We start from the raw sequence: 14,031 nt of genomic DNA on the forward strand, positions 1-14,031 counted from the left end.
CTTCTTTTCAGTCAGTTTTTTCTTTTTCAGTTGTGTGTTTGATTATTACTTCTGTTTAAGTCTGTCACTTGTATTTTCTCAGAAGCGCTTATAATTAGACTTAGTTTTTCTGGTCCTCCAGATCTTGGGCCTTCTTTCATTTATTGGTTCTTTTCTCCAGACCTATGGGGGTGTTTATCCTCTACATAAATGTTTTACTTTTAAGAAGGATGTGTCTACATTGTTCTCCCCACTCCCCCTCATGTGGATAATATGCTGTCACTTCATTTTTTACAGTCCTTGTATTGCTTCTTTGTTTCACTTATAATCTCTTTTTATCTTACCCAGTAGTCTTTTACTAATTTATGGCTTTCTACTTCTGTTTTTAGGGGATGTATTTTTTTAGGGGACATACCTTAACAGCACCAAATACTTCCATAAAAATTACATCCCTTCCTCTAGGGAGTTAGTTTTAGGAGATGATTCTTTCTTTTGATCTTTAGCATGCTCTTTTCTTTCTGTATTTATGCAGTACTTCCTAGTAGACCTGCATTGACATTTAGATGTTTTTTCATTCCTGAATTTGGAAATATCCATCTAGACCTGCTCATAGAGAAGATGTATGGATTGACCTTGACCCCACCCTCTGTCCTCTTTTTTGCTGGTAAAGGTCCACTTTTAGACCTCTGCCCTTGTAGCAGGTTGATATTTGTAGGCCTTGGCCCACTTTCAATGGACCAGAAGAATCTCATGTAGAGCAGCTATTTCCGTTTCTTGTTCTCTGTCATTTATATGGATTATAAGAACTCCAACCTCCAGAATGTAACACCACCATGGATCATCTTTTCCCTTAGTCATCTTTTCTGTAACTGAAACTCCTAGGATGCTAAGTACTTCCTTTTTTTCTCACTCATCTTCTGAACAGTCACTAATTGATGGGGTGGGGGGATTCTCCTGCTGCCTCAAAAAGTATCATTCATGACAGAGAGCTGTCTAGTTTTCTGACTGGCAGATGTTTGCATTTCTGTACAAATGGCAGAAAGTGGAGACAGGAGGATATACTAAGATTTTCCTACTTCCTTTTTAAAAACCCATAGCTTGTTTCTTGTTGCCTCTAATTACATTTTTAAAATCTAATTTTATTCTTTTTTTCTGCTGTAAAATTCTCTGATTCTTGCGGTAGGCTGAAGGTCACTTCTTCCTTTTTTGTGGTTGCATGCACCTTTATTTACCTTTCTTTTCATAGATATTTTAGTGGGAGGTTGAGAGAGGCTGTATCAGGGGCTGGTAGCTAGACACCATTTAAAACTAACTTACATGAAACTACACACACAAAAAATGGACTTTCCGAATGTGGCAAAATGCTTGAAAATTTTGCTTCTGTAGATATTTTGTGGAAATAAAGTCTGCCTTATAGATATTCATCACAGGTTGTTATTCAAATGATGGAGGCATTCATGTTCCTGTAATACAACCTATGTCTTATGAAAGCAGGGTTATCTTATGAAAGAAAATATAGTTACATGAATGATTGTAGGGATTTCAGTGACTTCCATAAAGTTTTTTGTTATCCATAAAAACTGCCTGATCTGAGTGTCTTAGAGCTGAAACAGCTGTTATAAATCATTTAATCTAGGAGTTGCAAATTCAGTTGTCTTCAGGGGCCAGAAAAATGACTTGCAAATGCGTGAAGTAGGTTGGTTTAATACAATCAGGAGTGGGAGGGGCTCGAGAGAAGTGGAGATTACTTGTTCCACCAAATCCTTAGGCCATCAATATATCAAAATAGTGTAAATATCAAAAACAGTATAATATTAAAAAAAAACAGTATAATATAAACCCACTCTCCTATTATAGAGATAGAACTGAGGTCAAGGGATATTAGTAGATTTGCTCAAAGTTAGGAGAATCTATGTATCTCGACCAGAACCAGCTATATAATTTGCAGGGCCCAATGCAAAATAAAATATGGGGCCCGTTGTTCAACAATTATTAAGAGTTTTGAGATAGTGACAGCAAAACATTAAACCAAGCATGGGACCCTGTGTAACTGCACAAGTTACACACCCTTGGAGCCATCCCTGGTCTTAACTTCTGATTTAGAATTTGTACATCCCAACAGAAGGAAGCACACAGATACTTTCACCCATAACCATCAAAAATTGGTAATGGAGATGGGGTTAAAATTAAGTCCTTGACTTTGATACTGCAATATATGAATTGCCCTTCCTTACAAGTGGGCTTTTGTAAGAGGTTTTAGAATCGTTGCTTTTTGTTCCTTCCTGAATTCAGGCTTTGTGGATGATTAGTTGATGATTTTCAACCCTGAAGCTCAAAGCTCTTCTCTCAGTGTTAGTTCTGACATGAATTCCAGCATGTTTGAAGAGTCAGTCGATCCAGGAATAAAACTCAGGGACACTTGTGTCTACCATTGGATCTTATTCAGCTCTCTAAGCCTCCTACCATAGTTCTTACTTTAAAAGAGCTGTCATCTCTTGCAGAAAATTTTGTCTGTAACCTGAATCATCTCCTAAAATAAACTTTTCAAAAAAATCTTATTTGTTATGGTCACCAAAGGGGAAAGGGGGGGAGGATAAATTAGGAGTATGGGATTAACATATATACACTACTATATATAAAATAGATAACCAATAAATATATATAAATATAATCTACTGTATAGCACAGGGAACTATAATCAATATTTTGTAATAACCTATAAGGGAAAAGAATCTGAAAAAGAATATAAGAAAATCTTATTTGAAAATTTTACATGGCTTGCAAACACAAAAAGCAATTTGCCTCCTGACAAATTAAAGTTGACTAGTCGCTTTCTCCTTTGTGTTCATTTACAACTTGTAACCCAAGGTACCATGAACAGCATGACCTCAGGAATGCTATTTAGTTAAATCAATCAGTTTTTAAAGGTACAGCTATTCACACTCAGAAAATATAAGAAGTAAAATCGGGAATTGAGTACCAGGGTAAGAGTTTTTTCGTAGTAACCGTATATATACACACACTATGTATATAAGTTATATAAAGTCTTTATATAAAGTCTCATATTTTAAAAGACTTAAGCATTCAATTCATTTGTCATTGTAAGAGAGCTTAAAATTTTTTCCTCATTAAAAAAGTGAATGTCTAACAGCTAGACATACAGTTTGGGATGGTATAAGGTTGTTGTTAACAGTTGCACATCAGATGAATTATTTGGATTCCAAATGAGTTCCCTTAGCAATATCCAGAAAGATGCCAATAAAAATTTGTTAAAAGATGAAGGAAAAATATGTTACCTGATTTATAAATATTATACTTTTTTTTTTTTTTTTTTTTTTTTCGGTACGCGGGCTTCTCACTGCTGTGGCCTCTCCCGTTGCGGAGCACAGGCTCCGGTCATGCAGGCTCAGCAACCATGGCTCACGGGCCCAGCCGCTCCGCGGCATGTGGGATCTTCCCGGACCAAGGCACGAACCCATGTCCCCTGCATCAGCAGGCGGACTCTCAACCACTGCGCTACCAGGGAGGCCCTAAACCTTTTATTTTTAAAACAAATATGAACAAAGTTAAGTCATTTACTTAATATCTGAAACAGGCAAAGAATTCAAAGCTATCTTATATACCTTCATATTGGTAAAATCTATTCGTTCATGAGCGATGAACAAGTGGAAATTCACTTGTTGGTAGAAGAGAGGATGAGCAAATGGGCAAATATAATAACTGAGTGAAACAAAATTTGTTATGAATATAATTATTAATATTTAAAATATTTGCAGTATGCCATGCACATAAGTGTATGTGTTTAGCCAGAACTGAAATCGCTCATTAAGTTTAATCCCTGGTTGGGGCAGAGGTGTGTGTAGGGGGGGACCATTTAATGGACTGTTTTCAGTCACGTATTTCAGAATGTGCTGTGAAATATTTAAATCGAATATCATAGAATTTTTTTTAAACTTTCCACAGGTGGAAATTTTCATTTGGCCTTTATATATTTACCTATGGAGTCCGGTTCCTGAAAAAGGTAGGCTTTGTCAAGTTACTTTATGTAATTCTTATGTAACTGTAAGCCTCTGTCTCATTTTTTACGTTGTGGCAGTAGTAGAGTTTTAAACAATCATAACACACTTGCTAAGAATTATTTGTACATTTTTCTTTGATTTATAAAAATATTGGCGGTTTATTCTTTGTAGTAAACAACTTTCAGGCATCTGCCGAAAATACTTTTGAAAATAATTTGTTTTTCCAGTGATAGATGTTACTAAATCCATTGACCACTCTAGTTGGTTATTTGCATTAGAACCTTATAAAATCCATCTCAGGCTTGGAAAGAATTTAGAGTTTCCACATCACACAACTTGAAAAAAATCACTTGTGGCATTTTGTGTTATCACTGTAGCCTTTATCAGTAAAAATTAGAGTTTAGTGTCTTGCAAAGCTACCAACAGGGTAACACCAACTGCCAGTGGAAAATTCAATTCCTTTTATAGACTGTGTTCCCTGGCTGCTATTTTGCTCTTCTGCATGAACAAAGGCACCTTTACCTATGAAAGCAATTCTTTGAGGCTGTCATAGTCTTTTTCTTCTTGATTTCAGTGCTAAATGGCACTACTAACAAGTTAGGCTGCTTAACTTCAAGTCTCACAAAGACGTTCTCACAGTCATGCAATAGTGAGTTGGCAGAAAATGGGAAATTATTTTTAAAAATGTTTTATGGTATTACCCTTTAAAGTGATATCAGTGTTATCTTTATTTAGCAAAAAAAAATTTTTTAACTGGGGCATTGGGCCAAGCGGCACGCCTTACTAGTACATTCTCATGTAAATGTTGATATGAAAATTGCAAATACGTTTTCATTTTTCAAGTCTGAGTTGTAAGATATTGTCTGCCTGTGGCAAATTCTATTATAAATAATAGTTGTTTCCCAATATCATATTTTCCTAGAGGAAATAATTATTTTTACTTGTTGTCTTTTCCTTTAGTAACTGCACTTATTTTTCACTTAATAAGACTACATGACCCAGAGGTCACTTGAATAGATGTAAAAGAATGAACTTCACTCTGTAAAATTTCTAAGTATGAAGACATTCTCAACTGGGGTAAATTAATGTGGTGGGAAGTGCTTATTTTGGAACCCTACTGTTCTAGTTTTCAGATTTATGTATCTAGGGGAAAAAATAGAAAGAATGGCTGTGGAGCTTTTATGCTTCCAACTTGACTACCTTGGAAGAGGAAATAGCTTTGGATGGAATTTCAGCTGACATGGGAGAGCTGGGCTTCATGGGAATGTCGAGTTGCTAACTGAGGTCACGGTTTGGAATTCACATAGGGTTCTGTTGGTGAAGGGCTTTGATGATGAGCAAGGAGAGATGGTGAGATCCAGGAGCACTTTTTTGCCCTTTTCCCTAGATCTGCAGGATGTGGTCTCTTTTAAAAGCTCTCATTCAGCAAGACTGGCCATCTGTCATCAGAACAGGAAACGCTTTGACACTTAGCTCTGCTTCATTCTGTCCCTACACAGACTGAATGGAATGAGAGTAGTTTGCATCCCCTAGTCCTCAGTGGCTCTGTAGAAGGCAGTAAAAGGGCTTGTCAATAGAATGTCGGCCTGGAAATTGTTGTTCCTTAAACTATAACAGTTTCCTTTCAGCTGCCTCTAGATATAACAAATGCTTAAAAATGAAAGGAGAAATAGATGTTCTTCTTCTTGTTGGATTAATTTGTATTGGGGGTTTCTTCCTTTGATACTGTCTAAGAAGCACTCAGTTTTGGATGAGCTGTACAGTTTAGTGTTTAGTCATACTGCGAGATAGAAAAGTGTACATAGACTCCATATGAGCTAACTGTGAAGGACTTCATAAGCTATCTTGTCCAACTCTTTCATTTCACAGCTGAGGAAGCAGAAGTCCAGAGAGGGTAGATGGCATTCCACAGGTCATACAGTGAGTTTATGAAAGGGCTGAATCTCAAGTGAAACGCACACTGCTATCTCTTATTCTAGTACTTTCCCCACTTTACCAGCCCACCTTAACCTCATGACTTCCTTTAGTTAAGTTAGCAGACTTAACCTAATGTAGTCGTTGTTTCTGTTTAGAACTTTAAATACTTACTTTAATGGATATTTAAAATATATTTCTGTTAACTTGTTGGAGTGGACAATATGTTTGCCCATCTAACCAAAAGGAAAAGAAATTATTATGAAGGCAGCACCAGAAATAGTCAAAACAAGGTAATTCCAATTTTCACAATACCCTAAATGTTTTAAAATAAAATAGCAGGGTAGTGGACCAATTTTAAAATATGAAAGGCCACAGCTGCTTCTTATTCCCAGCATCCAAAATGTGGATCATTACATGTGCTGTTAGAAAAATACCTAGGCAACTTGCACTGTCCAATTTTCTTCTGCTTTTAGGTCAAATGAATCTGATACGTCTCATCTTCTAGGGTGTATTAAGTAACCTTAAGTACCCTTTCTACCCTGAAATTCTATGCTCCCGTTAAAGAGATATTTACCAAATGCAAAGTACCATGCACCCATGATAGAGAATCTTAAAGAATAAGAAACAAATCAATTAATAAAAATTTTTGAAAACCATAGAATTTTAGATGTAAAAGTTATAATGCCTATCATCTAAATACCTCATTTTATAGATGAGGCTATGAGGTATCAATCTCTAGTATAAGAATAGCTTGAGTTTTCTCTGCCATATTCAAATACATTCAGGCTGAATACTTAAATTTTATTAAATGCTGTTAACCTTTCCAATTTGAATTGGCTTAATCCTGTGGGGAGAACATATATATTTTCCTGGGTTTACCAAGTCATCGTAGATTTTCAGTGTATATATATGACCGATTTAAGTGCCCTCCGTTTAAAAATATTCTTTGTATTGAGAAATAAGGCAGTTGAGAGTTTTTAAATACTTATAAACTAGGTTTATGTCAGTACACACTTGTGCTGTCTTAGTCTGAGCCCTCTGAGAAACAGACACCAAGAAGAGATTAAATGTGTAAGAAATTGATTAGGGGAAGTGTCTATAAGAGAAAATGGGGAGGGAGTTGGCCGGGAGGCTGGAAGAGCCTTCAGACCACAATGTATGTCTGACCGTGTGTGCGGGAGAGAGGGAAAGAAGGAAAGTATGGGTGAGCCTCTAAGACTGCTTGCTGTGCCTTTCTAAGAAAAATTCAGTCAGGCCACTGGGCAGTCCTGGAGCCACAGTTGATCATCAAAGGAGACCTGTGTCTCCCAGAAATGGGCTTGCTGTAGTATTCCTGTTGTGCTCAGTCATAGGCTGCCAGCAGCCTGTGGGCAGCAGGGCCTTCATGCAAATACTGCTGTGGATTTTACTGCACAGCAGCGGGGCCCTGAGTCAGCCACACTCCCACCAGTCCAAGATCTAACAGGTGCATTCTCATGGTTGCCATGTGTGCTTAATTTTTAAAATAGTCCAGCTTTTCTGAAGAAAGGATACATCATGGAATAAGACCTTACACCACACAGAAATGGTTTTCATATGCAAGGTATCTAGAAGCATAGGGAAATATTTATCTATTGTCCTTTTTAAAAATTTTATATTATTATTTTTTAATGCAGCAGGTTCTTACTAGTTGTCTATTTTATACATATTAGCGTATACATGTCAATCCCAATCTCCCAATTCATCACACCACCCCACCACCCCGCTTTTCCCCCCTTGGTGTCCGTACATTTGTTCTCTACATCTTTGTCTCTATTTCTGCCTTGCCTTTTTATCATTTTATTTACTGTGCGTTGATTTCCCCTCCATTATGTCATCATTCCTGTAGTTGATGTGTGAATGTATCTTTGGAGCAAGACACAGGCTGACTTCACACATGAGTTGTCTCAGGGTCCCGGGCACTTACCTCCCTCTTGTACTGATCCAGTTTGGGTGATAAGTTATGTGGTCACGCTATGAATAGTTCTGTAATAAAGGATGAAATAATTGGCCCCATATTTTCAGGCACCCTGTAAAGAAAGCATGTTTGTGTGTCATTTATATGAAATCAACAAAATGTTTTCTGTAGTTTCATGATGACAGATAAGAGGATGTGCCTCATTTATGGTGAGGGGCTAACAGGTGTACATATATGTCGTCTTTGCTTTCTCAGCTCCGAGCCCCCTTTATAGACAGCAGTTAACTCTGATGATAGAAGTAGACCCTAGAAGGCATTGACCTTACAGACATGTCACTGAACTATTAAGTAAAGTCATTGTTGGGTTGGTAGGAAATATTTAAATAGTTGAAAGACATAAGCCTGTCTCAATAGTCTGCTCCTGTAATTGCTGACACAAGTGACCCTTAGCCCCATGAATATGATTAGCAGAGACAAGTACTTTCATAAAAGAAGACCCAGAATTACTTCAGGTGCTCTGAAGTCCCAGAGCACAAGGCACTCATACAGAGTAACACATTTTTCTAGGTCTTGAAAGGAACCATATGTCAAGCCTTTAAAAATAGAGTAAGTTATCTCTCATTTACTGCTACCTTTTTTTCTCATTTGTAGATGGAAGTTTATATTGAGTGGAGTTCTTTGAATATTTTTCTTTGAGTTCCTTTACTTATTTTTTAAAACTATAGTGTCACAGGAAGGTCATTAGATATATGTGCAATTGGGACTTAGGTAAATATTGTTTTCCATGTTATCTACATGTTAGGCTAATATATTTCCAACTTTTTGACCATAGGGTGCATTTTATATCACAGTTTTGTACACATGCATGTATATGATTAAAATAAAGCTTACTCAAAATATATCTGTACCTAACCCCTGTATCAGTCAGGGTCTGCGTTAGGAGACAGAAACTACAGGAGTGATTCTTGGGGTGACTGAAACGTGAAGAATCATTCACCAAGAGGGAGCCACTAAGACTATGTTACTCAGAGTAATCCATCTGCTGTTTGCTACCTGTCTGCCATGAGATAAGGAGCTTGACTTGAATGTAAATCAATTCACTGCTTCTTTTTGGGGAGAGTCTACCTCTGAAGAAAAGTCAGCTGAACTGAACAGCACTCTTCAGGATGTAGTTAACTGACATTCTAATGAAACAGTAACAAACGCTTCAAGGACTGGCGCTCATCTGCCCACAGCACTTTGATCAGCGCTGCACTGAGGTATCATGGACGCGGTAATGGCAGGAAGAGGCTACGGCTCTGAGGATGGGGGCTTATAGGAAGAGGCTGGAGCTATTGGAACCTAGATGCTCCGAGGAGGAGCCATGGAGCTGGACAAGAAAGTGCTGACCAGCTGGTATGTCTCAGAAACCACAGTGAGGCTGGTTCTGAGAATGAGGAGAAAGGGCAACCATCTGCTACCACTGGGATGGACTGTCACTGCTGGGGTGCACATGCATTGCTGGAGGGGCCAGTTGGGGTTGGGCTGAGGGAGTGGTGGTAGGAATGGGAAGCAAAACAGAAAGGAGCACAATCGAGCTTCCTCTTGCAGTCTTCCCGCTCCCTCTAGTGCTTCCTGGAGTCAGAACTCAGCAAGGGACTAGCTCCTTGGAGCCAGCTCAAGTGTCTCCACAATATCTTTTTTTTAAAAAAAAACATCTTTATTGGAGTATAATTGCTTTACAATGGTGTGTTAGTTTCTGTTGTACAACAAAGTGAATCAGATATACGTATACATATATCCCCATATCTCCTCCCTCTTGCGCCTCCCTCCCACCCTCCCTATCCCACCCCTCTAGGTGGTCACAAAGCACAAAGCTGATTTCCCTGTGCTATGTGGCTGCTTCCCACTAGCTATCTATTTTACATTTGATAGTGTATATATGACCATGCCACTCTCTCACCTCGTCCCAACTTCCCCTTTCCCATTCCCGTGTCCTCAAGTCCATTCGCTACCTCTGCATCTTTATTCCTGTCCTGCCCTTAGGTTCTTCAGAACCACTTTTTTTTTTTTTTTTTTTAGATTCCATATATATGTGTTAACATATGGTATTTGTTTTTCTCTTTCTGACTTACTCTGTTTGACAGACTCTAGGTCCATCCACCTCACTACAAATAACTCAATTTCGTTTCTTTTGATGGTTGAGTAATATTCCATTGTATATATGTGCCACATCTTCTTTATCCATTCATCTGTCGATGGACACTTAGGTTGCTTCCATGTCCTGGCTATTGTAAATAGAGCTGCAATGAACATTGTGGTACATGTCTCTTTTTGAATTATGGTTTTCTCAGGGTATAGGCCCAGTAGTGGGATTGCTGGGTCGTATGGTAGTTCTATTTTTAGTTTTTTAAGGAACCTCCATACTGTTCTCCATAGTGGCTGTATCAATTTACATTCCCACCAACAGTGCAAAAAGGTTCCCTTTTCTCCACACCCTCTCCAGCATTTATTGTTTGTAGATTTTTTGACGATGACCATTCTGACTGGTGTGAGGTGATACCTCATTGTAGTTTTGATTTGCATTTCTCTAATGATTAGTGATGTTGAGCATCCTCTCATGTGTTTGTTGGCCATCTATCTGTATATCTTCTTTGGAGAAATGTCTATTTAGGTCTTCTGCCCATTTTTGGATTGGGTTATTTGTTTTTTTTTTTGATTTTGAGCTGCATGAGCTGCTTGTAAATTTTGGAGATTAATCCTTTGTCAGTTGCTTCATTTGCAAATATTTTCTCCCATTCTGAGAGTTGGCTTTTCGTCTTGTTTATGTTTTCCTTTGCTGTGCAAAAGCTTTTAAGTTTCATTAGATCCCATTTGTTTATTTTTGTTTTTATTTCCATTTCTCTAGGAGGTAGGTCAAAAAGGATCCTGATGTGATTTATGTCATAGAGTGTTCTGCCTATGTTTTCCTCTGAGAGTTTTATAGTGTCTGGCTTACATTTCAGTCTTTAATCATTTTGAGTTTATTTTTGTGTATGGTGTTAGGGAGTGTTCTAATTTCATTCTTTTACATGTAGCTGTCCAGTTTTCCCAGCACCACTTATTGAAGAGACCGTCTTTTCTCCATTGTATAGTCTTGCCTCCTTTTTCAAAAATATGGTGACCATATGTGTGTGGGTTTATCTCTGTGCTTTCTATTATTTTCCATTGATCTATATTTCTGTTTTTGTGCCAGTACCATACTGTCTTGATTACTGTAACTTTGTAGTGTAGTCTGAAGTCTGGGAGCCTTATTCCTGCAGCTCTGTTTTTCTTTGTCAAGATTGCTTTGGCTATTCGGGGTGTTTTGTGTTTCCATACAAATTGTGAACTTTTTTGTTCTAGTTCTGTGAAAAATGCCATTGGTAGTTTGATGGGGATTGCACTGAATCTGTAGATTGCTTTGGGTAGTATAGTCATTTTCACAATGTTGATTCTTCCAATCCAAAAACATGGTATATCTCTCCATCTGTTTGTATCATCTTCAGTTTCTTTCATCAGTGTCTTATAGTTTTCTGCATACAGGCCTTTTGTCTCCCTAGGTATATTCCTAGGTATTTTATTCGTTTTGTTGCTGTGGTAAATGAGAGTGTTTCCTTAATTTCTCATCATTAGTGTATAGGAATGCAAGAGATTTCTGTGCATTAATTTTGTATCCTGCTACTTTACCAAATTCACTGATTAGCTCTAGTAGTTTTCTGGTAGCATTAGTATTCTCTATGTATAGTATCATGTCATGTGCAAACAGTGACAGCTTTACTTCTTCTTTTCTGATTTGGATTCCTTTTATTTCTTTTTCTTCTCTGATTGCTGTGGCTAAAAATTCCAAGACTATGTTGAATTAATAGTGGTGAGAGTGGGCAAACTTGTCTTGTTCCTTATCTTAGTGGAAATAGTTTCACTTTTTCACCACTGAGAAAGATACTGGCTGTGGGTTTGTCATATATGGCCTTTATTATGTTGAGGTGAGTTCCCTCTATGCCTGCTTTCTGGAGTTTTTATCATAAATGGGTGTTGAATTTTGTTGAAAGCTTTTTCTGCCTCTATTGAGATGTATCCACAATATCTTAATAACCAGCCCAAACTTCCCATTGTGCTACATTCTGTGAGGTACTCTGACAACTTACTGTAATTTATTGTATTACATTTTAAAACTATGCAAATTGCCACTTATTATGTTGACTTCATAACTAACTAGGGGTGAAAACACATGGTTGAAAAGTACCCTGGCCAACTGAGCACTTTGCCTGTTCCCTTAAACTTTCTGAATCTGACCTGAATTATGGCATAACTTTTCATTATTCATTGGGTGTGCTTTTCAAAGTTCAGCAAGGAAACCTAGAGTGTTCCTCTGGTGTCATGCTTCAAGGTGTTCCCTTTTCCTTATTGGTTCACTTGGAATCTTTCTGAAATGGAAACAGCATTGACATCCTTTTGCCCATTTTGATAATGAAAATAAAAATTGTCCAGTCTTTAGAATATGTGTCCATTAAAAATTTTATTCTTTGTGTTATTTTAAAATTTTGAAATTGCTTGGAGCACATCACTTGTTTAAGGAGGCTTGCTACTGAGAGTTTTACCTAAGAAAATGGCCCCATCAAGTAGTTTTGTTTAAAAAAAAAAAAAGTGCTCATGACATAGAATATGATGGATATTGGGAAAAGATCAACTGTCTAAAATTTCTCATTTCAGAAAAAAAGAAACAATTTTCAAAGGATGAATTGACTTGCCTGAGGCAAAAATCGCAGCCAGTCTTGTGGTCTTTAAAATTTTTAGGTCGGTTAAAAAAAAAAAAAAAAAAGAATTAGAAAACAAATTTCAAAAATCTAGCAGTTCAAGGAATATTTTAAATTTTTATTAGTAAGTTTACCTAACTAAGAAATTCAAGTCATATCACTATGGGAGAACATTAAGTTAGAGGTCAGGATTGAAGTTTCAGTCTCTCTTCTGCCAGTTTTGCTTAATAGGACCTTTGCTCCCTGAAACCTCATTTTTTTCATCTGTGAAATGGGAAGATCCTCAGCTTGTGTGTAGGAGTGCTGTGAAGCTATACAGTACTTGGAAAATGTAAGGCATAACATTAATTAGTACTGATTTAGAGGGGGCTCTGTTGAGAACTGTGAATGCCTAAGTCTCCTGCAGTGCTTTGACATGAAGCTTTTAAATATTGTGCTGCTGGCGCCTCCTAGTCCAGTGAGATCCTTTGTCATGACAGTGCTTTGATGCTTGCAAATAAGTAAATGCGCTTCCTGGAATGGAAATTATCTGGCGTGACCCGAAGAAATTGTCCTTCAAGGCTTCTCCTTACTGTATCTTCCTTTTCCCCTTCTACCTACATCTATCCTCTTGAATATTTTTTGATTCCCTCATACCTTTCCTTTGCCCTTCTGTGTTGACTTGTGGCTAGTATCCTATCTGAAGGGAATATTCTGAGGCCAGGGAGAAACTGAGGATAATGTGATTCAGTGAGGACCCTGAAGAAGGAGCCAGAAGACCTGGCATTAATCAGTTTTGCAACCTTAGGCAAGTTACTTAGTCTCTCTGGGACTGAATCGCTACATCTCTAAAATCAGTAATGTAGACTACGTAACTTTTAAAAATTATTTTTCATTTGATTATTTTTTAATATATATATAATGTAACATTTTAAAAACTCTTACCCCATAATTCAGTGAAGATTTTGAAATAGCTGATCATATGACAAGCTGGTACCTGTTTAGAAAGCAAGATAGTGATATAGAAGAATCACCTTAAGTATGTTCATATACTGTGACTCAGCAATTCAACTCCTATGAATTATCCTGAGGAACAAATTGTATGGAAGCAAAAAATATACATGTATAAAGTTATTATTGCAACTTAAAGAAATGCATATGTATATATATACAGATACATTTGCATGCAAATTATAGCAAATCCAGAACAGAATGTAAAACAATCTTAATGTCTAATATTAGAATTGTTTAAATTGTTATCAAAGTGGCAAAATAGCATGCAACTGCTTAAAAATAATAACTATAAAATTACTACATTATTTATAGTTCTAGTAAAATATTTAGTAGACCTTTACATGAAAATGAGTAACAAACTCATTTGTACATTTTGCTGTGATAATAATATATATATAGCAAATGGAATGTAATAGGTAAAAATGTTAAGATT

General features: G+C 37.1%; 1 protein-coding gene across 2 annotated transcripts in view; it reads left to right on the forward strand.

Moving 5' to 3' along the window:
• CERS6 (ceramide synthase 6) overlaps positions 1 to 14,031 on the forward strand; it is a 333,969-nt gene that overhangs the window by 184,606 nt on the left and 135,332 nt on the right. For both annotated transcript variants that reach the window (XM_059053958.2, XM_059053959.2), the window contains exon 4: positions 3,943 to 4,000. In XM_059053958.2, the coding sequence (XP_058909941.1) occupies positions 3,943 to 4,000 (58 nt within the window). The remainder of the gene's footprint in view (positions 1 to 3,942; positions 4,001 to 14,031) is intronic.

Source organism: Kogia breviceps, chromosome 2, assembly GCF_026419965.1.
Source record: "Kogia breviceps isolate mKogBre1 chromosome 2, mKogBre1 haplotype 1, whole genome shotgun sequence".
NCBI lineage: Eukaryota > Metazoa > Chordata > Mammalia > Artiodactyla > Physeteridae > Kogia > Kogia breviceps.